This window comes from Dryobates pubescens, chromosome 18 (assembly GCF_014839835.1).
Source record: "Dryobates pubescens isolate bDryPub1 chromosome 18, bDryPub1.pri, whole genome shotgun sequence".
In the NCBI taxonomy this organism is placed as follows: Eukaryota; Metazoa; Chordata; class Aves; order Piciformes; family Picidae; genus Dryobates; species Dryobates pubescens.
This window is the reverse complement of record NC_071629.1, coordinates 22,651,756-22,677,851: the sequence shown is the minus strand read 5'-3', so window position 1 is coordinate 22,677,851 and position 26,096 is coordinate 22,651,756. Positions and strand designations below refer to the sequence as shown.

Here is a 26,096-nt window from a genome sequence, read left to right as displayed (position 1 = left end):
TCAGCTTTCAACTACCAACCTCAGCCTTCACCAGCTGAAGGCTGAAGAGGATAGCCTTAAGAACAGGAAAGATGTTTTGAAGGTTGCTCTGAAGTCAAACTCAAGCTAAGGAAATTAGGGCTACCCAGCTGGAAGAAATACTTCTTCTTAGGTTTGTCCCAGGCATGCAGACTCATCAGGGCTTTCTGCTGAGTGCAGTTTGGTTCACAGTGAGTTAAGGCACCAGCTGAATGTGTCCTTTACCTCTGGTGAAGTCTCTTCTTGCTTTTCCCAACAGAAGAAAAATAGTTTGTTCCTGGCAGATGCTGGAAGACCCACCACAAGTCATCATCATCTTTATTCCAGGATAACCTACTGCACAATTCACTCACTGGGCTCTGGGCACTGGTCTGCTTGAAATCTTCCTCTTTTCCAGCCACATAACTGGCAGTGAGGAGAGTATGCTGGAACCTGCCTCAGCTGAACAAAGAGGAGGCAGTGTGCTGAAATTCTGCACATTTCCAGTGGATACAACTGCTCTGGTGGACATTTGGAAACTCCTTCCTTAGGATTCAGCACCAGCCCCTCTGGAGTATCCAGTAACAGATATTTCTGGGAAGATCACATTCAAAGAGTGAAGTTCCCTGCACAACAGTCTGAAGCAGACTGCCTCCTTGGAAGCTCTTGCATGCTCCCTGAGAAGTGATGGGACAGCAGAGGGTCCTGGCACAGAATGTGACCTGCCCTGCCCTTTCTGTCCATGAGGAGGCACCTGGACCCCCGCTCAGACACGGAAGCTCAGGGCAAGGCATCTCTGCTGGGACACCCAAGTACATGGAGTGACTGCCTGGGACTTTATCAAGCTTGTTGAAGACATCAGTGGTTCTGTAACTGCACAGATCTTCCACACTGCAGTGTCCTCAGGTACCTATTAGCAGAGGAATACACAGCCTAGCTGCCATGAAACTGCTCAGCAGCAGCAGGTAGTAATAAACAACACTGCTGTTACTCCCTCACGCTGATGAATCCCTCAGGAGTCTCCACTGTCCAAAGAGCACAGCCACACAGCTACTGCTTTCCTCCTACAGAGGAACAGCAACTGCTTGGGTACCTGTCCCAGACCCTTGTTCACAGGTATGGATGCAAGACATTTGAAGGCTGAAGGATTTCTCTTTTTCACTACTAGAGACCCAAAAGGCTCTATAGGTTCCATAGGGCACTATAGACTCCACGGGGCTCTATAGGCTCTATAGGGATCCATAGGTCCCTCTAAGGCTCTTGAAGCTCTACAGGGCTCAGTAGGGCTCTACAGGCTCCATACGACTCCATAGGGGTCTATAGGGTTCCACAGGGATCCATAGGACTCCGTAGTATCTAATCCAGATCAGAGCATCAGCGGAGAAAAAGAAGTTCTTCCCATCAAAAGAGATTGGCCATTGGGATGTGCTGCCCAGGGAGGTGGTGGAGTCACCATCACTGGAGGTGTTTAAGAGGGGACTGGATGAGGCACTTGGTGCCATGGTTTGATTAGATGGTGTTGGGTGAGAGGTTGGACTTGATGATCTCAAAGGTCTTTTCCAACCTGGTTAATTCAATTCAATTCTATTCTACTCTAGCCTTAACTCTGAAAATCAAGATGCTTAAATCAACATTCCAGCTGATCCCTACCTATGAGCTCTGTAAGACTTGAGGAGAGCTCCAAGGGAAGCTCCTGGGGGTTTTTTGCCAAATTTTAGAGTAACCAGTAACAGCCAACCTAGCACTTGAAAGAACCAGCAGTGGTTAATACACAGGTCTGTCAATGAAATAATGCCATGTCCTACCAAGCATGGTTTCAGGGAACAGATTTTCATTAACTACATTGTATCCTGAGTGACACATAATGGCAAAAGTTAAACTCCACTGCTGAGACTAATCTCAGTTTATCTCAGTAGCTGATAGCTTTCCAGATCCAAGCACTGCAAACCTTTACTACAGACTGGAGAGCTGTGCAGAGGAGAGAGACCTGAGGGGTACTGGTGGACAGAAGGCTGCCCATGGGCCAGCAATGTACTGTTGTGGCCAAGAAAGCCAAAGGCAAACTAGGGTGGATTACAAGGAGTGTGGTTAGTAGGTTCTCCTGCCCCTCTATGCTCTGCCCTGGTAAGGCCACAGCTGGAATATTGTGTCCAGTTGTGGGCCCCTCAGTTCAGGAAGGACCTCCGGGAACTGCTTAAGAGAGTCCAGCCCAGAGCCACAGAGCTGCTGCAGGCAGTGCAACATCTCCCTGTGAGGACAGCTGAGGGAGCTGGGGCTTGGAGCTTGGAGCAGAGGAGCCTGAGGGCTGCCCTCATGGCTGGGGATCAAGATGTGCAGGGCTGGAGCCAGGCTCTGCTCAGGGATGTCCAAGCACAGCACAAGAGGCACTGTGGGCAAGCTGGAGCAGAGGAGGTGCCAGGGGAACAGGAGGGAAACCTTTGTCCCTGTGAGGGTGCTGAGCCCTGGAGCAGGCTGCCCAGAGAGGCTGTGGAGTCTCCTGCTCTGGAGCCTTTCCAACCCCCTGGCTGTGTTCTGTGTGCCCTGCCCTGGGTGACCCTGCTCTGGCAGGGGGTTGGACTGGATGACCTTTTGAGGTCCCTTCCAACCCCTAACATTCTGTGACTCTGTGATCTCACTTAAACAAATTTATGAAGGATCAGCAGTAAATGAAGCACACTGCTAAGGACCAGGTTTCAGTCCAGTCAAAACTCTCCAGAAGGAAGTAGAAAGGATCTTGTTATTCAGCAGTGGTTTTGGAAAGGTCCAAACTCTGTCTTCCATGGACACAAAGCGCACTGGTGACATTTAGCACACTGCTGCTTGCCCACAGTACCATGTTAGACCATTACTGTCTCATTCTTGGCTAGCATTTACATTTGCTGACCAATACTGGAAGAGCTGAGATGTTTCAAGCAATAAAACCCCCTAAATATCTGACAGGAGTGCAGGAATCCCACTGCGGTAAGAATGAACCATGGCTCAGGACACACCTCCCACTGACAAACCTGGGTTTGTTCCTTGAGAGAAAAGGGGAGACACGACTCATCCCAAAACCACACAAGGTCAGAAGATCTATTCAGGCTGGAGAAGAGAAGGCTCTGAGGAGACCTAATGGTGGCCTTCCAAGTATCTGAAGGGGGCTTACAAGAAAGCTGGGGAGGGACTTTTGAGGGTGTCAGGGAGGGATAGGACTGAGGGGGATGGAAAGAAAAAATACAGAAATGGGTAGATTCAGATTGGATGTGAGGAAGTTCTTCCCCATGAGGGTGGTGAGACACTGGCACAGGTTGCCCAGGGAGGTGGTGGAAGCCTCGTCCCTGGAGGTGTTTGCAGCCAGGCTGGATGTGGCTGTGAGCAACCTGCTGTAGTGTGAGGTGTCCCTGCCCATGGCAGGGGGGTTGGAACTGGATGATCCTTAAGGTCCCTTCCAACCCTAACAATTCTATGATCTACAGACTCATAGATTGCATTGTGTTGGAAGGGACCCTCAAAGCTCATCTTGTACGACCACCCACAGGCAGCAGAGACGAGCTCCAACTAGAGCAAGCTGCCCAGGGCCACAGCAAGTCTGATCTTGAATGTTTCCAGGGATGGTGCCTCAACCACCCCAGCAGAGGACTCCTCAGAGATACAGACAAATGCACAGGAAGTTGGACAAACTCAGCAGCAGCTGTTTCCAGAGTAATGCTATAGATGGTTACTTAACTGGCCCAGGGAAACGTAAACCCTCTGTGACTTGGAGACTACAGCAGCCTTCAGTGACTCTCTACAACTTAGCCACAGCCACTGCAGAGATCACTGGTCAGGCTCTTCAGCTTGTGCTTTGCAGGCAGGACTCAGTCAACAGTTGTTTCTTCTCATCTTGGTTCAGAGGAGGCCAAGAAGATGATCAGAGGGCTGGAGCACCTTCCCTATTGGAACAGGCTGAGAGAGTTGGGGCTATTCAGCTTGGAGAAGGCTCCAGGGAGACCTCAGAGCAGCCTTCCAGTATCTGAAAGGGGCCTACAATAAAAGCCTGGAGGGGACATTTGACAAGAGCTTGGAGTGACAGAATGAGGGGTTAATGGCTTTGAGCTGGAGGGAAGAGTGGAGATTGAGACTGGAGATGAGGAAGAAATTGTTGAGAGTGAGGCTGGGGAGACTCTGGCACAGGTTGCCCAGGGAGGCTGTGGCTGCCTCCTGCCTGGAGGTATTCAAGGCCAGGCTGGATGTGGCTGTGAGCAACCTGTTCTAGTGTGAGGTGTCCCTGCCCATGGCAGGGGAGTTGGAACTGGATGATCTTTGAGGTCCCTTCCAACGCAAACCATTCTGTGAATCCGTGGATCTCCAAACATATTCTTGGTTCTCTCAATTAGCATGCAAACAGCAGCAGCTATCACCAGGCTGCCTTCAGACAGTCTTTGTGTGAATGGAACTGTCTACACAACAGTGACTGGTGGATGGGGAAAAGGGCCTTCCCAGAACAACATCAATAACCTCAAGACTCCAGCAATGGTTTCCCAACAGTCCCAAGGCCAAGGAGGTACTAAGATCACCCACAGATTTTTCTACTGCAGTAGCACCAGTTTAAAGTGCAGCCCTTGAGCTTAGTACAGCAGGCACCCAGATTTGAACTTCCAACACTGAGGAGATGGTGCTGCGGAACAGCACCACGAGTTGCCTGTTGATCACTCAAAGGTAGGAACAACTAAATGAGACTTAGAGCTTCATTACAGAAATTTCATCTCAGCTTCAAAATGGTTCAGGAGGAGGAATGAATTTTAGAGAACTTCCTGCAGAATTGTCTGGAACAAGGTTTACCTGTACTGTACAGCCTTTGGATCTCAGCACTATCTGCTGCTAGCTCAACACCTCTGTACTAGCAGTAAACTCTAAGACAGCAACACAGAACATGCTCATCCATCCAGAACACACCCTGGCAGCAGCCTGAAACTGCTTGGATACTCTCACATCTTTTCCTAAGACCAGGATCTCCCTAAGTACTAAGTGTCAAGGCCCTGCAAAAGAGAAAGGAGCAACAAGTCTAGGTAGGTACACTCTGACACAACTTACTTTAACTGCATGTCTTACAGCACTGTCTGGTGTCTGGAGAGCAATTCAGCTCCAAGAACCAACTACACTTGAAGAGCAACTTAGAGAGAAAAGCCTCCTGCTGCTTGTACAGCTTTGTATCTATAGCATAAATAAGCAATATTTCTCCCAAGGCTCACCACTTGCCACATGACATCTGTCAGAAGAGTGCTATACACGGGGGAAAGGGGTAGGAGGGCAAAAAAGCTTTGGGAGTACTACCTGAAGCACAACAAAAAAAGGTATGGAGGTACACAGCATGGTGGAGTATGTCTGTTGAAAGTGCCCTAATGATACTAAGACAGAAATGGCACACCTGGAAGTGGTCAAAAAAAGATGGCCCTCAGGCCCTCTACCTATTGCTCAAATGCTTCAAGAGGGTCTCAAACCACCTAACTCGAAGTTTTGGACACCTCCTGGTAGCAGACACAGCCAGCTGGAAAGGAAAGCTTGCAGGCACAACAGGTGACTCTCCAAAGGAGAGCAACAAAGCCTTGGAAGAGGCCATGGATCCACTGGAGGACCTCAAAACTCAACTGGACAAAGCCCTGGACAACACAGTCTCAAGTCAGCCTTAATATAAGCAGGAGGTCGGTTAGACTAGAGACCTCCATGGGTCCTTCCAACCTAAATCTGTCTGTGGTTCTTTGAATAAACCTTACTACCCAGGGAAGAGAGAGAAGGCAACAGAGCAGAGTCTTAAGAGGATACATCCTTGAGGGCAAAACATCCCATTTTCTTTAGGGGATCTTATAGAGCCAAAATACAGGAAGCACAAGGTCAAATGTTTCCTCAGTCTCACTGGCAGCCCCAGGTGCCTCTTGCTGTCAGGTCCTCGAGAAGGCATCTCAGCACTGGGCTGCTTCAGCTCACGTGCAGCTGGACAAAGCAGCCCTAGGTTCGAACGCTGGCTGAGCAGACCAGGGTCACACCCAGCCTTGGGTCTGACTCCCTTCTCTTTCCACTGTCAAGGACTGAGCCAGCAGAGGAGGCTATGGGACGTGTCCAGAAGACACCACTAGAGTCCATGGCCACCAGGACTGGTGAAGATGCTCTCAAGCACTACACTTTTCTGACCTGTGCTGCCAGCAGAGGAGGAAGTTAACACTTAAACACTCTACCAAGATTAAACCACACCTCCAGTGAAATTTTGTGAGCCCAGACGTTCCTAAGCTAACAAAATCATTGCCACAGCTGTAGCCTGTTCCATATTTCCTGTGGATTGCTTTCACCACAACCCTTTTGCACCAGAGGCTTCTGCTAGCACACCTGTGTCCATCAGGGCCACACATCCCAGCATCACTGACCATAAAACATCTATAAAAGAAATAACACAAGGGGCTTTGCTCCCAAAGTAAGGCCATGGGCTCAGCCTGCAGTCAGAACTGCAGAGGAATCTACTGTGACTTACTAGCATCCTCCAAAGCAAGGGCAGCTGCAGTAAGAGATATAAGCAAGCCTGTGAAGAAACCGAGGTGGTGCAACTATGCGTGCTGGGGTTGGGAGCTGCAGGTTGGCCATTGCCAGCAGCAGCTCTCTATGTGGTGGTTATTCCTTTAGGAAAGCTGAACTGGCAATCACAGCAGAGCCATGCCCTTATCACCAGCTTTGATCCTGGAATAGGCAGCGTTAGGCAAGAAAATGCAGATCACAGAAGTTTTCCTGGGGAATGCAGCAGCAGCAAGAGGGAAAGTAGGTACTGCCCAGAACAAGAACCATAGCTGCAGCACAGCAGGGGAAGGGAAAAGCACAAAAGCGGCAGCTCTCATCCTCATCAGAGACTCTAGGAGCCATTCCCCAGCACTCAGCTGAGCATCCCCTCCATCACCTCACAAAGACCATGTTCAGCACTACCTCTTGCCTACACAAGCATATCCAACTGCCAGGGCCTTTTCCTGTGCCAGCCATATGCCACAGCCAGCTCCCATGTCACAGCCAGCTCCCACGCCACAGCCAGCTCCCACCTCTCCAGTGTGCACCCTCCCCTCTGGGGTCAGTCCTGCCCCCACATCTCTGCAAACAACATGGGAGGTACTCTAACCTTGCTGCTCACACGCAGCCCAAACTGAGGCTTTGCCTTCCTCAGTGGCACAAGGCAGCTTTGGCTTTCTGGGGCTGCACCTTTCCCTTGCAGGGCCTGATCCCTGAGTGCAGCACATGGTTTTCACAGACACGAGACCACACTCCAGGCCCTGCCCCAGCACAGGCCCTACAGCCTGCACAGCCATGCGGGAGGAAGTTGGACAGCACGATCCGCGGTTCACACACCAGCAGCTGCATGTTCTGCAAGCTCCACAAACTTCACCTCTATGTGCAGTGACAACAGCATAAAGGCTGCGACCCTCAAAGCATCTGCCCGAAATGTAGACAGAGGCAAGCTGAGGAAGGTGCTGGGGCAGAGCACAGGGTGCACATCAAGCTGTGGGGCAGCTGGGTGCCAGCAGGGCCATTTGCTGCCAGCCTGCAGCTCAGTTTCCTGGCAGACAGAAGCTCTGCTGAGGTAGGTACAGAGGAGACTGTGGCAGACCTCCCTGCCCCAGCCGTGACCCTTGGGCCCAGCCTGTGCCCAGGCACCAGCATGGCAGGGGGCACAGCCGGCCCCCAGCGCCAGAGTCGGGGCCCCCCAGGGCTCTGACTCTCACACTCATGCGCGGGAACGAGTGCCAAGCTTCCACCTCTCCACCATCTGGAGGGCACCCGAGGGCTGCTCCTGCCGGCAGGGGCGAGGGTCTCCCGAGGGGCGGGGCCCATTCACCCACCCCCGACCAGGGGTCGGTGCCGCATTAGGTGGGGTCCTTGGAACCCGCCCCCTGTGGGAGGGCGCCCCCAAGTGGTGGCCATCAGAAGTGGGGGCGAGTGGCGCGCGCGCCCCGCCCCCTGGCAGAATGGCGGACCCCGCCCCCTCCCGCCCGGCGCGCGCCCCGCCCCGCCCCGCCCCTCCCGGAGGGTACCGCCGCCCCGGGTCCGCGCCGCAGGCACCTCCCCGCCCCCACCCGCGGCACCGACCACCGGCACCCCACTAGCGGCCGCACGAGGTCGGTCCGCACCGAGTCGCCGCCACGGCTGCGCCTCCCGAGCAGCCGTAGGGAGGCGCCCGCGGCCGGAGCTGTTCGCACCTGGCTCCCCGGCGCTGCGCCGCCCGCCCTACTCAGAGACCGGATTCGGGTCGCGGCCCCTTTAAATGGAGGCGCCGCTCGGAGCCCTCAGCGCGCTGCAGCCCGAAGGGCGGTGGGGGGAGTGCCCCATTGGCTGTGCAGAGCGAGGGACGCTTTCCCATTGGTCGCGGCGGAGCCTGGGCTCGCGAGACTCGCTTGCAGGCGGCAGCCTCGGAAACGCGGAGCGGAGCCCCGAGCCCGGGATCGGCGCGGCAGCCCGGACTCCGTCGGGTGGCCACAAAACCCGTAACGGATCAGCGTGGCGGAGCGGGACAGCGCGAGCAGCAGCGCGGAGCGCAGCGCGGGCAGTGACCGTATCCCAGTGGGGCGCGGTGCGGTGCGGGAGGCGTGCGTGGCTGGGGGGCGTGGGCAGGAACAGGGCGCCCCAGTCCTCGCCGATGCCTGCGCGGCCACTCGCAAAGTGCGGAGCGGATCGTGCGGAGCTGGCTTGCCACCCCACTCCTCTCCCCCTCCCCCCTCTTAACCCTCTCACTGCCGCTCCAGGGAGCCCGGCCCGGCCGCGCCGCCACAGCCTCTACCTGCCCGCGGAGGGAGCCGCCCGGCTGGCTCCAGGCGCCACCGCTGCCTCCCTGGAGCTGGAGCGTCTCCCCGGGGCGGTGAGTGACAGCGCGGGCGGGCGGGGCTTCCGCGGGGGCCGGGGACACTACACCGCCTCCGGGAGGGGCTGCCCCGCCCGCTGCCCGCGCTCCGCCCCCAGTAACCCCGGGTGCTCCCCCCCAACTCCACCGCGACACCTCTCTGACCGAGCTCCCCTCCCCCACCCAAGCCCCATCCCCCTCCGTGCATCCCAGGCTCCCCTCCCCCAACCACGAGAGCCCCAACCCGAGCCGCCCTCCCCCATCCTCGGCAGCCCTGTCTGCGACACCTTTCCAAGAGACACCTCTCCCATCTAGGCGTGGACTCAGCCGTGCCCTCCGACGCAGGACCCCTCAACCAGACCTGCCGTGAACCCCTGCAGCTCCACGCCTGTTAGGGCCCGTGCCCCCCTGCATCCCAGAGATGCACTATTCCCTCTTTGGCTTTCCCGCTTCTTGGAGGCGCTTCCCCTTCCAGCTCTCTTGACAGCCTTCTTGTTTTCCTCCCCTTAGGGACCACTAAGGGTGCAGGGGCTGAGCGTGGGCTGGGCCCCGAGGGTACACCGGCGTACGCAGTGCTGGGGCAGGGAGGAAGCCCAAGCGACCTCCCGCGCTTCAAGGAAGCAAAGACAGGCTTACAGCCGTCGGGAGCGGACGGTTGAATGGCGGAGAACCGGCCGCGCTGCCGACTGCCTCCTTTTCCAGCAGGCTGCAAGCTGCAGCGGGGCCCCCGCGGGGTGCGGGGCTGAGGGTGCACGGCTTTTCTCCCGGTTACGCGCGACGGAACACGGGAGGTTTTATTGAAAGGCAAGCCCGACGGAGGCAGTTACGACCACACTCCGGCGCCAACGGTTCCTCCAGGCGAGCTGCAGTGGGGCAGCACCGCCTCGGCGGCAAGGGCTGGTGGGAAGTCAGGATCAGCGTCCGGGGGACTGGGAGTCTCACGGGGCCGAACTGGGAAGGGAGTGAGCAGCACAGAGTAAGCATCGACAGCGAACTGAGCGCGGCGCTGCTCACTCCGCCCTGGGCTCTTTAAAGGCAGCGAGCGGCTACTGCGCTTGCGCGCCCTCCTCGGCGCGCTCCGGCTGCTCGCGGGGCTTCTTTGTCCCTTTCTTGCCTCTCACCCAAGCGTGATGCCCGCGGCAGTGATTGCAGTGCGGGCGGCTGGCTGCCGCCAAGGCGCAGCCAATCGGCTCCGCGCTAAGGCCTGTCGGAGCGCCTAGTCCCGCCCCCACCGAGGCCGGAGTTGTGAGTGGCGGTGAGTACGGCCAGTGGCGGTGCGGCGCTGGGGAACGGGAGGCCAATGGGACTGCGGGCAGCGAACCCCTGGTTAGGCTGCGCGAGTTCCGGCCGTGCGCGCGCTCCTGTCCGGGCCGCTGCGGGGTGAGGAGGCCACGGTTCGCTCCAGCGCCGGTGTTTGCCACCAGGTGAAGGCGCAACAGTGGCCGTGTCGCGGCTCCGCTCCGCGTCGTCGCGAGGCGCTCGTTCCGGGGCGGTCGCTGCCACTAGGGCCCTGTCGAGGCCCGCTGCGGCCTGCGCGGCCCGCTCCGCCACCGCACGCGGCGGCTTGGGTGGGCGGAAGGGCTCTAGTGAGGCGAGGCTGGGGACGTTGGGAGCCGCTCTGGGGCTGGAGGTCGCGGGCGGGAACCGAGGTCGAGCTCTGGGCTGCGACCAACCGGGCGTGTCTTCCTTTAGGTAGGGGAGATGCAGGGCAACAAGGGCTTCAACATGGAGAAGCAGAACCATACTCCGCGGAAGCAGCACCAGCACCAGCAGCATCCACCGCCGTCCATCCCCACGAACGGGCAGCAGGCCAACAGCCAGAGTGAGTTCCGGGCCCGCCGCGGGGGTCCGCCCGGCCCCGTTTTGGGCAGGCGTTGAGCGCCCGCCCTGCCCTCGCTTGGAGGGTAACTTCATGTTCCGGCTAGCGGCCGGCTCGTACGGGTGCAACAGGTCTTGCAGGAAACAAGCAGAGCCCGCTCTTTAAACTTGAAATAATGGAAACTCAGAACTTTAAGCAAACCGCGACTTGGCGTTTGCTGTTCTCCAGCCGTACTGAAAGATGCATGCGATTCTCGTAGGTTTGACGGGGTTTGTTTATAAGCTTCTTGTGTTCCTGAACCTGGACAGTGATGTAGAATTTCTTTCTTTGACTCGAATTCTCGAGAAATGCTCGCTTAAAGAGTTTGGAGTTCTCTAAACCTTTATCCCCGTTTCTGTAAACCCTGCAAATACGACGGCCTGTTTTCCATTGGCTCCGTTTCACTTTTCCCCAGGCATAACAGATGGCTTCTCAACACAGGTTTCCTGAAGTACTAGTGAAATAAATTTGCAAACTAAAGATGCAGGTGTACTAAGAACGTTGTTACAGCAATCCATAGTCATCAGTTAAGACTAAAGTTTTACATGGGAGGGACCAGGAAATCCCACTTGATATTTCAGCATTCAAGTACCTGACATCGATGGTGGCTATTGCTCTAATCTGGTGTGTTCTCGGTCAGCGTGCACCTTAGTGCTGGTACTAGGGGTATGGAAGGGATGCTTGTGAGCTGAGACAACGCACATTCATGACTTGTGGGGCCTTAACTAACCTAACATCTTGGTTTAGAAGCATGGCACCAAGGCTTTGCCATTAGCATTTTCAGGAGAAGTGTTAAGTGTTCTATTGGAATGTTTCTTTTCAAGGTTGGGCGCTTTGTTCAAAACAGAGGTGTGTAGAAGTCACATGTGCACTTTGCAGAACTCCTCTGTGTGGTTTTTCTCTCAAAGTTGTAGGTTTTGCTACACACACATGCAGACACACTAGGGAAGTAAAATATACCTTGCCTGTTGTTATTAAATGACTTGTTGAACAGACTGCTTATCAGTGAATGGTGCATAATAGACAAGGATAGCAGACCAGTCCGTTTCCATTCTGGTGGGAATCAATACAACACAACTGTACTGTGGTACTCATACAGAGATCAGCTTACCTCAGATTGCTTTGAGTGGAACTAAGGGCACAACAGTGACAGTGGTACAACTGTGCTCTAAGTCCCTCCTAGTGGTTTTCACAGGCCTTGCATTCAGTTCCCAAGTGTTTCTGATAACATTGTGAAGAAGTTCACAAGACAAAATATTTCACTTATGCATCTCTGCTGTAGATATACCTCCTATAGATACAACCACAGTGTGGGGGGGTTGTGTTTGTTACTCATGGAAGTGTGCTTGTAACAGAGTTGTCCTGACATGGCATTTGTTGTCTTTGCATGAAAAGCCATTCCAGGTTAGGGCCATGCTTTGTAGCCTGAATCAAGCCATTCAGGTACATCTCATGGCCACACATGAAACAGTCCTCTGCAAAACAAAGGAACTGCCTTCTGTGGCTTGCAGTCCTGTGTGGGGAAATTCCATGTACCTTAAAGAAAATGGGACACAGCAAGATCAAGTGATGATAAAGCTACCCCTGTGTGTGGCATAGGGCAGAGTTTACAGATGAGTAAAGGGCTAGAAGATGCTATGTGCTTGTGGAGATTTGAGAGTGTTCCTACAACCTGTCCTGCTCATTAGTGTTAATATGGCAATATTTACTTTTGTAATGAGCTTTGTAATTTTTCTGAGGTCTCACTTACATGGCTGAGTCTTGGGGTGTTGGCTTTTTAGGTTTGGTTTTTGGTGTGTGTTTGGGTTTTTTTTTTCCTCCACTATTTGCACCATTCCAGCCCTTCTCTTCAGCCTGGAACCCAAGACTCTAGAACCCAAATTTGGTTTCATAGAATGACAGTTATCTCAAATGTTACCTGTCTGGGCAACCTTCCCTGTTGCTGACATAATAGTTGTGGTTTTTGAGTAAAGGTCTGGTTGCTGGCCAAACTCTGCAATTGTTCAGCTTGGGATAGCAAAATACTCTATTGTGACTACAGCTGATTTGTTGTGGGCTGGTCATCTTCAGCATATTTCCAAAACCTGAGTGAAATCTCAGCTGTTATTTAAAGCTGCAGTGTTCTTTTCTCCTGCTCTGGAGGTGTTCACTGGTGCTAGTGAGCAGCGAGGTTCAACCTTGTGGGCCCATTCAGTTGTTGTAGAGATGGCTGGAGAGGGTTGAGACCCAAGTGAATGGGTGGTGTTACCTATTATTGTCCTATGTCTTTGTGTTCACTGCGATGAAACCTAATAGAATTTATCCCCCCAACTGTAGAGCAGCTGTGTACCTTATTCCCCTCAGATGAAGGCCTGACTATTGACCTGAAGAACTTCCGGAAGCCTGGTGAAAAGACCTTCACCCAGAGAAGCCGCCTGTTTGTGGGAAATCTGCCCCCAGATATCACAGAGGAAGAGATGAGAAAGTTGTTTGAGAAGTATGGCAAGGCAGGTGAAGTCTTCATACACAAAGACAAAGGCTTTGGCTTCATCAGACTGGTGAGTGAAGCTACCCATGGGGTGTTTCTGTGGCAGTGGCTTGCACTGGAGGAGCATTGCCAGTTGAAAGTGGGAGATGCTCAGGTATCTTGCTGATGAAGCCTACTGTTGGTTTTAGTAATGTAGGATATGGCATCAGCTTCCACAAGTGATATGTCTGGGGCTTGTTCTAAGAAGGAATTTGAGTTCAGGCAGCTTGTGGCAGGATTTATGAAGCATCTGATGAAACTATTCTGAATTCAGCTGACAGACAACCTGAAGGCAGTGCTGTCACACCTGAGATAGACTTCCACTTTCTGTAAGGCTGTGAAAAAGGGATCCCTGTCTGCATAGGTTCTCCTGTAGTATTACTGGAGTGATCAGTGAATGGGATCTCTCGGTGATCATGTTAAAGCAACCAATACAGAGGAGTGGCTCTCAGGTTTATTGGCCTATTTGCTGCATTTCTGAAAGCCCCAAGGTGGGTGGAGAGAGCACAGGATTCCCACACTGAAGTCTGGGTGCTTGGTAGTGACTTAAACGGAGTGGAAAGGTGTGCAACTGGCATAGGATATCTTCTTTGCACTGCCATACCATCAGTGCTTCCTTTTGCAGTTACCAGACTTGGCTAATAGATCAAGCTTGAGTTTTATTTTTTTATTCCTTGTTTTTTTGTTGGTTTTTTTTTTTATGGCATGTTTTAAATAAAACTGCCTGGTAGACAATGATAATTTATTGGCCTAGTTCATGCTGGCTGTTGGATTGTCTTATGCCTAATAGGTTGGTTGATTTTATCTATGCATTTGTTTTCCCCTCCCAAGCTCTGTCCATGCCCATTCATCTCGAGCCCTTGGTAACAGCGAGTAGCTATGGTTTGCTGGGACACTTAACCATGCTGCAGGAGGATTATTTGTTCTCTGTGAAGTACTTGTGTAGAGGAGATAGGCTTGTGACTGTGACTGGCTGATTCTGTACTGCACTGACTTTCTTTGTCTTCAGGAAACTCGCACTCTGGCAGAGATTGCAAAGGTGGAACTAGACAACATGCCGCTCCGTGGGAAGCAGCTCAGAGTGCGTTTCGCGTGCCACAGCGCATCGCTGACAGTCAGGAACCTGCCTCAGTTTGTGTCCAATGAGCTGCTGGAGGAAGCCTTCTCAGTGTTTGGCCAGGTGGAGAGGGCTGTGGTTATTGTGGATGACAGAGGACGATCCTCTGGGAAAGGCATTGTGGAGTTCTCAGGGAAGCCTGCTGCTAGGAAGGCCCTGGATAGATGTAGTGATGGATCTTTCCTGCTAACTACGTAAGTGTGGAGGGCAAGCAGTGCTCTGCTGACATGTGTGCAGGTTGATGGGTGGCATTGGCTTGTAAGCAACATTTCTTACACCAGAGCAAGACACTGGGCAGGAGGTGGTACATGATTTGCCCAGGGAGAACTTTACTTAGCTTTATTCCAACAAGAGGGAATCTGTGCTGGAACTTGGCTCTGAAAACATTTTTCTGGGAAGCTGCTAGAGAAGTAAGTGCATAAAACTTCCCAATAAGCTCTTTCTAAGAGAATGCCTTCTTGGGCAATTAAAGCAGCCTTGAAGAAGCAGAGACCATCTGCAGTTGTTGGGAATGAAGCTCAAGTGTAGTTAATTGTGCACTGTGTCACAGGGTGAGTCTCAGGGTGAGACTCCATGCAGCAGCATGCACTGCTGGGTGGGATGCTGATCCACCACTGTGGGCATGAGATCTGTCAGAGAAGCTAGTCAGATTGTATCGTTTGGGCTTCACACCATAATAAACTGTGCTCGAGCAGCATGAGGCAGCAAAGCCTCTTCTTGCACCATTGCATGGATTTGTCCAAGTAAATGGCTGATTCCAGATCAGAGCAGGTCTTGTGGCTCTATTAAGAGAGCTGATTTTGAACTCTTGGAGAAAAAAATTGTGCATATCTTGTGTGCAGCTAGATTATTTTTTTTTTAACAGAATACTTCCTGAAATTGAGGCTATCTGGGTAACTTCTAAAAAAATGTTAAAAGCTTTGTTCTTCTCACTTCTTGTTCTTGGAGGCCTGCAGATGGCACAGTTGTGCACAGCACCTTCAGCTTCAAGAAGCAGTTTGGGGGGGGGTTGTGGCTTGTTTGTTTGTTTGGGGATTTGGGAGGTTTGGGGGGGTTCTCTGCTTTTTTCTGGGGCTGTGACCAGCACAGTGGGTAGTGCTCTGTGGGAGGATTGCTTTTGTTGATTCAGAAGTCCATATCCTGAAGACCCATGAATTTTCAAACATGATCATGTACAACTAGTGGTAACCAATGTGTAACTGAGAGCAGCTGAGGGTGACATTCAGACTTGTAGCTATCACAGTGTGTTAGAGCCTGATAACTAGGAACAGCAAACCTGTGTGTTCCTTATTTCTAGTTAGGGTTTAGTTCTATTAAGTTTGGTTTGACTTGTCCTAGTTGGTGACAGCTAGCCTAAGTGGTTGGAGTTGGTTCATATTGGACAATAAGAGTATTAATAATGGAGTCAAAGTGAGAAGCTACATTGTAGATCTTCAGCTGAGCAGAGAGATCTTAGTCTCTTCTCTCCTCTCCTTCCTTCAGAATGCTGGACTCTGGACACCAGCTGTTGCTTGGCTTAGTATGATGATTTATCTTCCCTTTCCCTGGCTGTGGCATGTGGGATTGAGGAGCTAATGAGAAGCTGTGATGCTGAGTATGAGCACTGTCAGTGCTGTGCTGGGGGGCTAATGGAGAGGCTGGGGACACTTCTGTGAAATAGTTTCCTCTGTCTGCAGAAGGCAGGAGGATAGAAGCCCAGAGGTACAGTGTCTGTGCTGTGAAGTACACCACTGGATTTCTTGGAGGGGGAAATTCAGTCAGAGCCCAACAGGCTCTGAAGAGAGCACTGCTGCTTGGCAATAATGGCATGTGGTGATCCTACCAGGCGAATAGAGCTGAGTGGTACAGCCAGCAAGCTCTGGTGAGGAGTGGTGTAGTTACTCTTCAGGCAGCTATAAAAAGGCACATGAGGACTTGAGCAGTCCGTGGTTGGCAAGTAAGGAAAGGGAGAAAAAGCAGACTCCAGAGATTACAAGCCATCTTGATGAGTAGATGATACTGGAGAATGTCAGCTTCTAGTTAAGCTGTTAATTTGAACAACCAACTGCAAGTATTCTTTCAGTGTAATATTGGCTTGGATTCAACACAGATTTTGATGAACAGTTCAGCTCCTGTTCTAGAGAGAAAGAAAAAAGTATTGAGAGCCATTTCTGGGTTCACTTGGGTTGAGATCCCCACCTGCTCTGAATTTCCTTGAGAAGTGCTAAAAGCAGTGTAAGTTGAGGCACAGTGCACGTGTTCTGCTTCGAGTTTCTTGATGAATTCCCTTTGCAGTATCTGATTTTTCCCTTGCAGCTTCCCTCGGCCTGTCACTGTGGAGCCCATGGATCAGTATGATGATGAAGAGGGACTGCCAGAGAAACTAGTCATCAAAAACCAGCAGTATCACAAGTATGTGCCTGCCATGCACTAAGGAGACGAGACTGCCTGTGGACTAGAGCATGGCCTAGTGCCTGAGTCTTAGGAGGGTGCATTACCGGTGTTCTGAGATTGCAGAAAAATTGTCCTCCTTCTGTAAACGTGACCTGACTCTGGAAAGGTAGAGGGGTTCCCACACAAGTTGTGGATGCCCCCTCCCTGGAAGTGTTTAAAGCCAGGTTGGATGGGGCTGCGAGCAGCCCGGTCTGGTGGAAGCTGTCCCCTTCTGTGGCAGGGAGGTTGGAACTAGATGATCTTGAAGGTCCCTTCCAACCTAAACCATTCTGTGAGAGTGTAGAGGAAATGGATTTGAATGCAGAGTGAAAACTTAAGGAACAATTGGAATAGCATTAATAGATTGTAGAGCTATCCAAGGGCAAGGCCATGGTCTTTGGAGGCTTTCCAGAGTCAACAGGTATCATGTGATCTGGGAAGTGGGAATTAGTGAACCATGTGAACTCAGGGATTTTTCAAGTCAGGAAGATGAGAACTTCAGGAGCTGGGAGGCTGCATTAGCAGTCATCCTGTGTAGCAGAAATGAGTGAATCAAGGCACTTTCGACCAGTGTTTGTTTCTGGAAGGATCTGTCTAGGAGATGTGCAACAGAGCAAAGACTTGTTTCTTTCAAATGTATTTCTCACTGAATCTTTTGGTGTCTTTCAACAGAAGTGTCATTGCTTGTTGTGCAGTCAGACAAGATGCAGTTTCCCTGTACAATTAATCCTGCAGGAGGATCCTCCCCTGGTCTCTCCCTCCAGTCATATGGTTCCTTAGGAGCAGACAAACTGGTATCTCAGCACAGCAGTTTGAGAGAGAGTGGAGGACAAGGTGGTTCCTTGCTCGTTGCACTAAGATTGCATTTCTAACTGTTAGGAGAATCTGCCATGGTGTTTAATGTAGGGGTGTGTTGTCCTTGGCTCCCCCTTGCTCTGCTGAAGCATTGATGAGCTGTGCCTTGCCCGGCAGGGAGCGCGAGCAGCCGCCTCGGTTTGCGCAGCCGGGCAGCTTTGAGTACGAGTACGCCATGCGCTGGAAGGCTCTCATCGAGATGGAGAAGCAGCAGCAGGAGCAAGTGGACCGCAACATCAAGGAAGCTCGGGAGAAGCTGGAGATGGAAATGGAGGCAGCTCGCCACGAGCACCAAGTGATGCTCATGCGGCAAGGTACCCACCGCAGGCGCCGTGTCAGAACGTGGCCCTGGGTAGCTCAGCAGGCTGCCCAGGCTCACTGCAGGGGGGCTGTAGTGTAGCTGCTGATCTGTAACCAGGCGCGGTGGGGGCCGAGGAATGGAAACGTTGTTGCGGCATTGCTGGAGACTCTCTTACCTCACCCTTGTGTGCTGTGGTTCTACCATGAGGACTGTCAAGAGTGGATGTGGGAGAGGAGTTCCACTGTAACAGTAACAGTTTGTTACTGTTCTCTCTTACAGATTTGATGAGGCGCCAGGAGGAGCTCAGGAGAATGGAGGAGTTGCATAACCAGGAAGTACAAAAACGTAAACAGTTAGAACTCAGGTAAGGGGGCAGGTTCTGAAAGGCCATGAAGGTGTAAGGCTGTGGAGTGGGGCAGTCCTTCCATGCACCTCATTGTTCATTGTGACAGTTTAATTACTGCTTCAAGTGTGGCTGTCACTGTGGGCCTTTTTGTTCATGGACCATACAGTTGGTTTCAGATGGAAGAGTGAAGAGTTTCTTCCACTGAATGGTATTTGGGTTTTTCAGTTTGGTGTCTCAGTTTAGCTCCTTGATTGAAGCAGATAAGAAAATCAGAATTTTCAGTGATTCTGTGGCTTCTGTGCTGCAGGGTGGGAAACCCCATTCTGGCATCTCTCTTCTCATTTGAGTGGTAACTTAGTCTCAGAAATTTCCTTCTCCATTTCAGCTCTTCCCTCCAGGGTCATTTTTAGAAGCTTCAGGAGGTTCTCAAGACTACTTCTCTAATAGAAGGGACTTGAGACCTGTCTGGCTTGTGTGCATTGTATTACATGCATTTGGGAGCTGCTGTGTACATAGAATCATACAGAATTTAGATTGGAAAAGACCTGGAAGAGCATCGAGTCCAATGGTAAACCTAACACTGCCAAGGCCACCACTAAACCATGTAGCAAAGTACCACACCTACTTTTAAATCCCTCCAGGGGTGATGACTGAAGTACTTCCTTTGGCAGCTTGTTTGGGTGCTTGAGAATGCCAGTGAAGAAACTTTTTTCTACACCTCCTCTGGCACAACTTGAGGCTGTTTCCTCTTGTTCTGTCTCTTGCTAGTTGGGAAGAGAAAGAGCCACTTCCTTACAGCCTCCTTTCAGGTAGTGGTGCAGAGTGATAAGGTCCCTGCTCAACCTCTTCTTCTCCAGACTGAACAGCCCCAGTTCCCTCAGCCACTCCCTGTGAGAGAAAACCATGGTTATGCTCATGTTGGGTTTGATAGTGAGCTCCTTAAAAGTGACCCTGTTGGAAATGTCCTCGTGTGCAGTAAGTGTTCTGTTTGCACCATGAGGTACCTCACGTTTCACAGCCTCCAGCAAAGTGATGTTCTTCAAGCTGTTGGCTTCCAAACAGAGCCATTAGGCAGCACTGCAGCTATGTGATGCAGGTGCTGGTTGGGTACTGTGCTGAGCCTCCTTGGACCTTTTTTGCAGGCAGGAGGAAGAGCGCCGGCGCCGTGAGGAGGAGATGAGGAGGCAGCAGGAAGAGATGATGAGGCGCCAGCAGGAAGGCTTCAAAGGGAATTTTGCTGACGCGGTACGAGTGCTGCTGCCTCACCTTGCACACTCACAGGAGGCTTTTGCCCTTTCACAGCCTGGGGCTCTCTGTGAATGCTTAACTTGGTGGCTGAGGGACTCTAGCTCTTTAGTGCCTTCTGCCCTAAATTATTGATGACTCCTGTTGAGTTTGGAAAATATAAACACCCCAATTACTGTCCCAGTCCTGTTCTGTAGGACTCTGGCCCAATGCCTTGCTGTGCAGAGGAATGCATCCCAACTCATTTTATACTCACAGTACCAAAGGTGTGCTGACCTGGAGAGCCCTGTTATGGTGATACACCCAGCTGTATCCCTAGCCTACAGTCTTGTCTTAGTCATACTTAAATAAAACTTTCCCAAGGTGAGGCACTGCTGCAGGCATGATAATTGCTTGTACTGGGAAGTTAGCTGGCCAGGTGTTTTATTGTAATGTGAAATAGTGGTAACCTGTCTTTTAACAGCAGTATCTGTAGTTCCTCAAAGAGCTGTCTTACAACTCATTTCCAGTCCCAGCAACTTGATACTGTGCAGGCAGCTGTGGTGCTGTCAAGGTGATGTAATGGCATTGATGTGACTGAGTGGCAAGTGTTTACATATCCTAGTAAAAACCTGGCCCTAAGTGAAATAGCTGAATACATGCCAAAGCAAGAGAGACAAAACAGTGTGACCAGCCTAGATGTGTAGGCATTGCCTTGCACAGCACAGCTCCACACTTCTCCAAGCAGGACTGCCTTAATGTGATAGCAACACTGAGCCCACAGGTGAAAGGAAAGCTGCTCATCAGTTCCCACTTTGGAAAAGGTAGAACCCTCCCTGAAGTGAGGGAGGGGTCTGTGGTGTGTCCCCCATGCTCAGTTCATAAAAGAAACAGCTCACTCAATGCAAGTGACCCAGTGCTTGCATTCCTTTCAATAGGAAAAGCTTCTTAGCTGTGCAGGGGAAGTGGCAAAACAAATTCTGTCTAATGTGTGACTGCTGCTCAGCAGATCTTAACCTCCAGGCATGCACCAAAGCTGCTGTTTGCTAAGGCCTGCACGTGGACGCTTCACCGTGATTGTGACAAGCTGATGCTTTTAAGACCTGTTTGTTCAGCAGTTGCTGGGTGAAGGTAGCTCAGATCTTCTTTGGAAATGTACTCTGAGAGTTAGTTTCCTGCCCAGTTTTGAGCAGTAAACCCCCAGAACTCAATGGATGTGTGTGATGACCTTTTTCAAGTGAGTGCCTCTTTTTCAGAGGGAGCCACCAGACATGCGGATGGGGCAGATGGGTATGGGAGGTAAGAGTGCTCTCTGGCTTCTTTTCCTATGCATGTTCCTTTCCTCCTTTACAAAAGCTGTGGTTTGAGAAGCCTTATTTTATGGGATTCTGAGTCAGAAATCTCCCACATGAGTGACAGGAAGTGTTCGTGTGACCGGAAATACACCAGAATGTGGGTAGGAAGCAGCCCTTGGTTCAGTAAGCAAAAGGCTCAACTGAAGACTGAAGGTCTGGTTGCTCTCAGTCCCACGGTGTTTGTACTGATGCACAAACTCCTAGGGCATGTTGTGTTAGATTTTGAGCCCCTGCCTGCATTTCTGTCTCCTGACTATCAGACCACATGTGAAGAGGCACTGTGGGCTTAGTGGTTAATGAAGGTGGTGAGTGTTAGAGCCTGCTGTACTTTCAGGCCACACTGGAAAGCAGTTTGTCTTGTCCTAGTGGCACAAAGCTGTTCTGTCCCTAGATACAATTGCAGGGAGCTTTGAGTAGCTCTGGAGCCTTGAGTAGATCCCAGTCACTGCCTCTTGCCAGGATTCTTCTTCAGTTTTCTTTTCCAGGTACCATTGGCATGAACAATAGAGGAGCCATGGGTGCTGCCAGTGTCCCAGCTGCTGCACCTCCTGCGACTGGGCCTGGAGCCATGATACCCGATGGAGCCATAGGAATGGTAATGAATCTCCACCCCTTTTTTGTGAACACCTTTTAAATGCAGATGATGTTGTTTTGGTTAAGTACTGTGTTGTTTGTCTACCTAGACTTGTTGTTTAACTCCTGCTGAAATCTTCAGAAGTTGCTCTTGCCTTGATATTAACTGATAATTCCCAGGTGATTGAACCCAGCTGCTTCACTTCCAAGACTAAAGCCTTTTGTTAGGAAGACCTTAGCGAAAATAGATGGTCATCTTTGCAATGGCATTGTGGGAAGCACTTCGAATTAGAATGTTTTGAGAGTTGATTCTTGCAAGCATAAAGCCATGCTTTCAGGAATGTTCTGTCACCAGGTTTCAATCTACTCTTCTCTACTAATAGTTTAAAATGAGTAAGACAATGGTATGGTAAAAATTGAGTTCAGCTGATTTGCTTTGGAGGTGAAGAGCAAAGAATCAGTGGAGGTTATGCCTATTTGTTTGCCTTTTTGAATTCTTTGAGTTGCTGGAAGGTGTCCAGAGAAGGGCAATAAAGCTGGGGAGGGGTCTGGAGCACAGCCCTGTGAGGAGAGGCTGAGGGAGCTGGGGTTGCTTAGCCTGGAGAAGGAGGCTCAGGGGAGACCTTACTGCTCTCTTCAACTCCCTGAAGGGAGGTTGTAGCCGGGTGGGCGTTGGTCTCTTCCCCCAGGCAGCCAGCACCAGAACAAAAGGACACAGTCTCAAGCTGTGCCAGGGGAAGTTTAGGCTGGATGTTAGGAAGAAATTCTTCCCAGCAAGAGAGATTGGCCATTGGGATGTTGTGGCCGTTTGAGGCTGTGCCTTTAAGAAAGGGGCACACTGGCTAAATGTTTGTAAAATATTTTGGTATTCTAAACAAATTTCATTGGTAGGATTGTGGGAGGTGAGGTTAGACCCAGGAGAGCTGGAACTTTCTCTCGGTCTTCCTTCCTTGTCCCTCTCAGCTGGATCTGCTTCTGGGATTCTGGCCAACTAAGATAAGATACTAACTCCTGTGCCAGGCCTTTCTTCCTTTCCTGCCCTGTTAACCGTCCACATCTCTTTTCTACCTCTTTTGGGGGAGAAGGGGGGTGAAGGGGGCACAGGGGGAAGCCCCCTCTGTGGGGGGTCTGGTTTCTGGTTGAGTTCATTTGCTGTATATTCCTGTATATATTGTAAAATACCTGTGTTTGTTGTGTTACATAGAATCTGTTTCCTTGTAAAATATACTCTCATTTCTCCGACTGGGTTTAGCCGTGGTCTCTTTCTCAGTGGGGGGAGGGAAAGCAGAGCCTTTCCTTTCAAACCACCACAAATGTGCTGCCCGGGGAGGTGGTGGAGTCACCATCCCTGGAGGTGTTTAAGAGGCACCTGGATGAGGCACTTGGTGCCATGGTTTAGTTGATCAGATGGTGTTGGGTGAGAGGTTGCACTTGATGATCTCAAAGGTTAATTCTATTCTTTTCTTTATATTTAATTTTGTTTTAAACTTCACTGTAGAGCTTTACAGCAGGCCATGACTTCTGTGGTGTCTGTCATTCCTCTGTCATACAGAGGATTGATCCACTCACAGTGTCAGCACTTGCATTCAGCAGCAGAAATGGCAGCAGTCATAGTCAAGTGTGTCCTTTAGCAGTTTAGAGCAACTGGTCCAAAAAACAATTCTCCTCCCACTTGGTCCTTTTGTGGCTATTGCATTACAGATTTGGTTGTACTTGGCTACAAGCTTTTGTGCCTGATTGGTAAGCACAGTGGAGCTGCTTAGGTGAAGGGAGTGTGTACTACACAAGGAAAGTAATGGGAAAGATGAAGGGAGGAATGGAAATGGAGAGGAGTTCAGAGCAGTGTGATGCCATTTAGACCACAAAGCAATCTTCTGTTCCTGTAATGGCCAGAAATACGAGTAGTCCTTTTGGAAACCATCCTGGCCATGTGTGGGGGTTTAGGAACTACTGGGCCCGTGTATTCCAGCTTCTTATACAGATATGTTGCATGTTTGGAGTGGTTCCAGTTCCCTTTCCTGTGTCCTACAGGAAAAAATAATGATAACACTGAATTTTTCATCTCTAGGTGTCACGGTTCATGCCTAGCTAGGAGGAAGGAGAGTCAAAAGCATGGAAATAACAGGATGCAGTCAGGGTACAGGACCAGCACCGCAGGCTGATCTTGGAGTTTGGAGCAGTGCTGTGCTGACAGTGCACTGCTCCTCCTTTGCCTTCAGTTTGGCTGGAGGAACGTGGTGGGAGTGGGAAGTTCTCCTTCCCAGGCTGCATTACTCACATGCTCCACATCAGGGCAGCAGGCTGTGAGGCAGTGCAAACACTTCCAGCATACTTGGCTAAAAGATACCTGTGGTCCTGGCAGTCCAGTTGTGGGGCTTTGGAGATGTTTTTGGTGGGTTGGAAGTGTGTAGCAAGGTCAGCTAAAATTGTGGAATGCTGGTAGGATTTCAGTGAACTTGACTGGCTTTTAACTACCCTCTGCTTCTTGTTTTCCCTCCTTGCCTCTCCTGCTTTTATCCTCACCGCAAGACTCCTCCACCGCCAGCAGATCGCTTTGGGCAGGGCAGCGCAATGGAAGGCCTTGGAGCCATGGGAGGCAACCCACCTGCCTTCAACAGAGGAAACCCAGGGGGCGACTTCGGCCCTAACAAGCGTCGCAGATACTAACAGGATTAAGCTATCCCCTGCACACGCCCCAAAGAGGAAAGGAATCTTGGCAGGCCTCACAGGGCTCAGCTTGGGGAGGGGGAGATACTAAAAATAATTAATCAGGGCCTGTTTTGATAAAGCCACTCTAGGACAAGGGGAGTGCAGTTGACTGGTTAAGGGGGTTAGAAAAGTTCATGTGGTGCATTCCTGTAATTTCAATGTGAAAATGGATTCTGGGAGGCTGCTGTGGTGGTTGAGGAATGGTGAAATCTGCCAAGGACCCTGATGCCATGACCGTGCCAGGTTTCCTGTTTGCAGCCAGAGTCCCGAGGCTTAGCTAGATAAACTTGCAGTATGTCTTGGATTTGTTAGTGTAGAGGATCTTACTTAAGAGCACAGGGAAGTCTCTGGAGAACTAGGGCAGCATCTGGGCACTTGGCAGCTCCCATGGTCCCCTGTGAATTTCTATAGTTCCAAATGATCCACCACGTAGTGAACTGGGGGAGATTTTATGTTGTTTGTTTTGGGGTTTGTTTTGTTTTGTTTTTTAATTACTATTATTCTCCTAACTTGTAGTTATTCTTTTTATCTGGACCATCTCTTCCTTTCAAATAGTTGACTGTCAGGTGCAGCCTGAATGGCTGGGAGGCTCTTGTTTGGACGGGGGGGAGGGGGCGGGTTTTGATAACGTGTTGTATCGCTGTTTATTTTTACTCGTAGTAAAGTACAATCTATTGGACACAGATCCTGTATCTCATGCTGAAGATTTAACTGAAAAGAGGAAAAAAAAAAAAAGAAAGAAACCCAACTGTTTGTATAATCCTAACCTTGCCTGTCTTTTGTGTAGAAGTACTACAAGATTTTTTTTCATTTAGTGTAAACTGTTTGAACACGAGCTGTAATTGTTCCACTAACAAGCCTGAGTTGGAGGAATGTTCCAGGAATGCATTATTAAAGTGGATTTTAAGCTTTTTTTATCTGGTGTGTTGACTCTTTTTTGAATGAAAGTGTGCACATATGGAGTGGAGTGAATCAAGCTGAAGAGTAGCAACAAAAGTTGTTCTTTTTCTTCTCTTTGAGAAGAGAGCGTTCACAGGCTGCGTCAGGTTGGAAGGGAGTCTCCAAGGGCGTCTTGTCCAACCCTCCTGCAGGCAGCAGGGACAGCTCCAGCTGGAGCAGGCTGCACAGGGACACAGTAAGTCTGCCCTTGAATTTATCCAGGGGTGGGGCCTCAAGCACAGTATCACTAAGGTTGGAAGAAACCTTAAAGATCATTGAGTCCAACCAGTCACCACAGACCTCAGGACTAGACCATGGCACCAAGTGCCACATCCAATCCCCTCTTGAACACCTCCAGGGATGGGGACTCCACCACCTCCCTGGGCAGCATGTTCCAATGGCAAACGACTCTCAGTGAAGAACTTTCTCCTCACCTCCAGCCTGAACTTCCCCTGGCACAGCTTGAGACTGTGTCCTCTTGTTCTGGTGCTGGTTGCCTGGGAGAAGAGACCAACCCCTTCCTGGCTACAACCACTTTTCAGGTAGTTGTAGAGGGCAATGAGGTCACCCCTGAGCCTCCTCTTCTCCAGGCTAAGCAACCCCAGCTCCCTCAGCCTCTCCTCACAGGGCTGTGCTCCAGACCCCTCCCCAGCTTTGTTGCCCTTCTCTGGGCACCTTCAAGTGTCTCGATGTCCTTCCTAAACTGAGGGGCCCAGAACTGGACACAGGACTCAAGGTGTGGCCTAACCAATGCAGAGTACAGGGCACAATGACTTCCCTGCTCCTGCTGGCCACACATCCCTGGGCAGCCTGTTCCAGTGTCTCATCACCCTCACTTCCTCCTGATGTCCAACCTAACTGCCCTGCTCCAGTTCCAAACCGTTGTCCCTTGTCCTATCCCCACAAGCCCTTCTGAACAGTCCCTCCCCAGGCTGCCTGGAGGTCCCCTACAGATACTGAAAAGCAGCTCTAAGGTCTCCCTGGAGCCCTCTTCTCCAGGCTGAACAGCCCCAGGTCTGCTGCATTTATTTTGTTTTCCACATTTGAAAGCATCAGCACAGGTTGCTGGCTTGCTGAGGT

The 26,096-nt window shown here is 51.0% G+C and overlaps 2 protein-coding genes across 5 annotated transcripts in view; one reads left to right on the top strand and one right to left on the bottom strand.

Annotated features, from left to right (window-relative positions):
- ZMYM3 (zinc finger MYM-type containing 3) overlaps positions 1-8,840 on the bottom strand; it is a 37,736-nt gene extending 28,896 nt beyond the window's left edge. For 2 of the 3 annotated variants that reach the window (XM_054169305.1, XM_054169307.1), the window contains exon 1: positions 8,762-8,840. The gene's annotated coding sequence lies outside the window, so the exon portion shown is untranslated. Of the gene's footprint in view, positions 1-8,183; positions 8,242-8,761 lie in introns of those variants that run through there. The other variant, XM_054169306.1, reaches the window with a different exon arrangement.
- Positions 8,841-10,091: 1,251 nt separating this feature from the next.
- On the top strand, positions 10,092-24,976 carry NONO (non-POU domain containing octamer binding). 2 transcript variants are annotated; one of them, XM_054169465.1, is made up of 11 exons: positions 10,092-10,201; positions 10,514-10,688; positions 13,023-13,216; positions 14,195-14,496; positions 16,598-16,693; positions 17,687-17,883; positions 18,150-18,234; positions 19,359-19,461; positions 20,697-20,739; positions 21,281-21,390; positions 23,898-24,976. In XM_054169465.1, exons 2-11 carry the CDS (start codon positions 10,523-10,525, stop codon positions 24,033-24,035), a joined length of 1,434 nt encoding a protein of 477 aa, XP_054025440.1. In that variant the 5' UTR covers positions 10,092-10,201; positions 10,514-10,522; the 3' UTR covers positions 24,036-24,976. The 2 variants fall into 2 exon arrangements, with proteins under 2 accessions (XP_054025440.1, XP_054025441.1); XM_054169466.1 differs by having other exon boundaries at positions 10,093-10,201; positions 10,514-10,643.
- Positions 24,977-26,096: the final 1,120 nt, after the last annotated feature.

What these genes read in the sequence shown, in the direction of transcription:
- NONO (XM_054169465.1), top strand. Translation starts at nt 10,523, where the DNA reads ATGCAGGGCAACAAGGGCTTCAACATGGAGAAGCAGAACCATACTCCG. An exon ending in GGATCTTTCCTGCTAACTAC is followed by an intron (nt 14,497 to 16,597) that starts GTAAGTGTGGAG and finishes TTTCCCTTGCAG; the next exon opens with CTTCCCTCGGCCTGTCACTG. An exon ending in GGGGCAGATGGGTATGGGAG is followed by an intron (nt 20,740 to 21,280) that starts GTAAGAGTGCTC and finishes TTTCTTTTCCAG; the next exon opens with GTACCATTGGCATGAACAAT.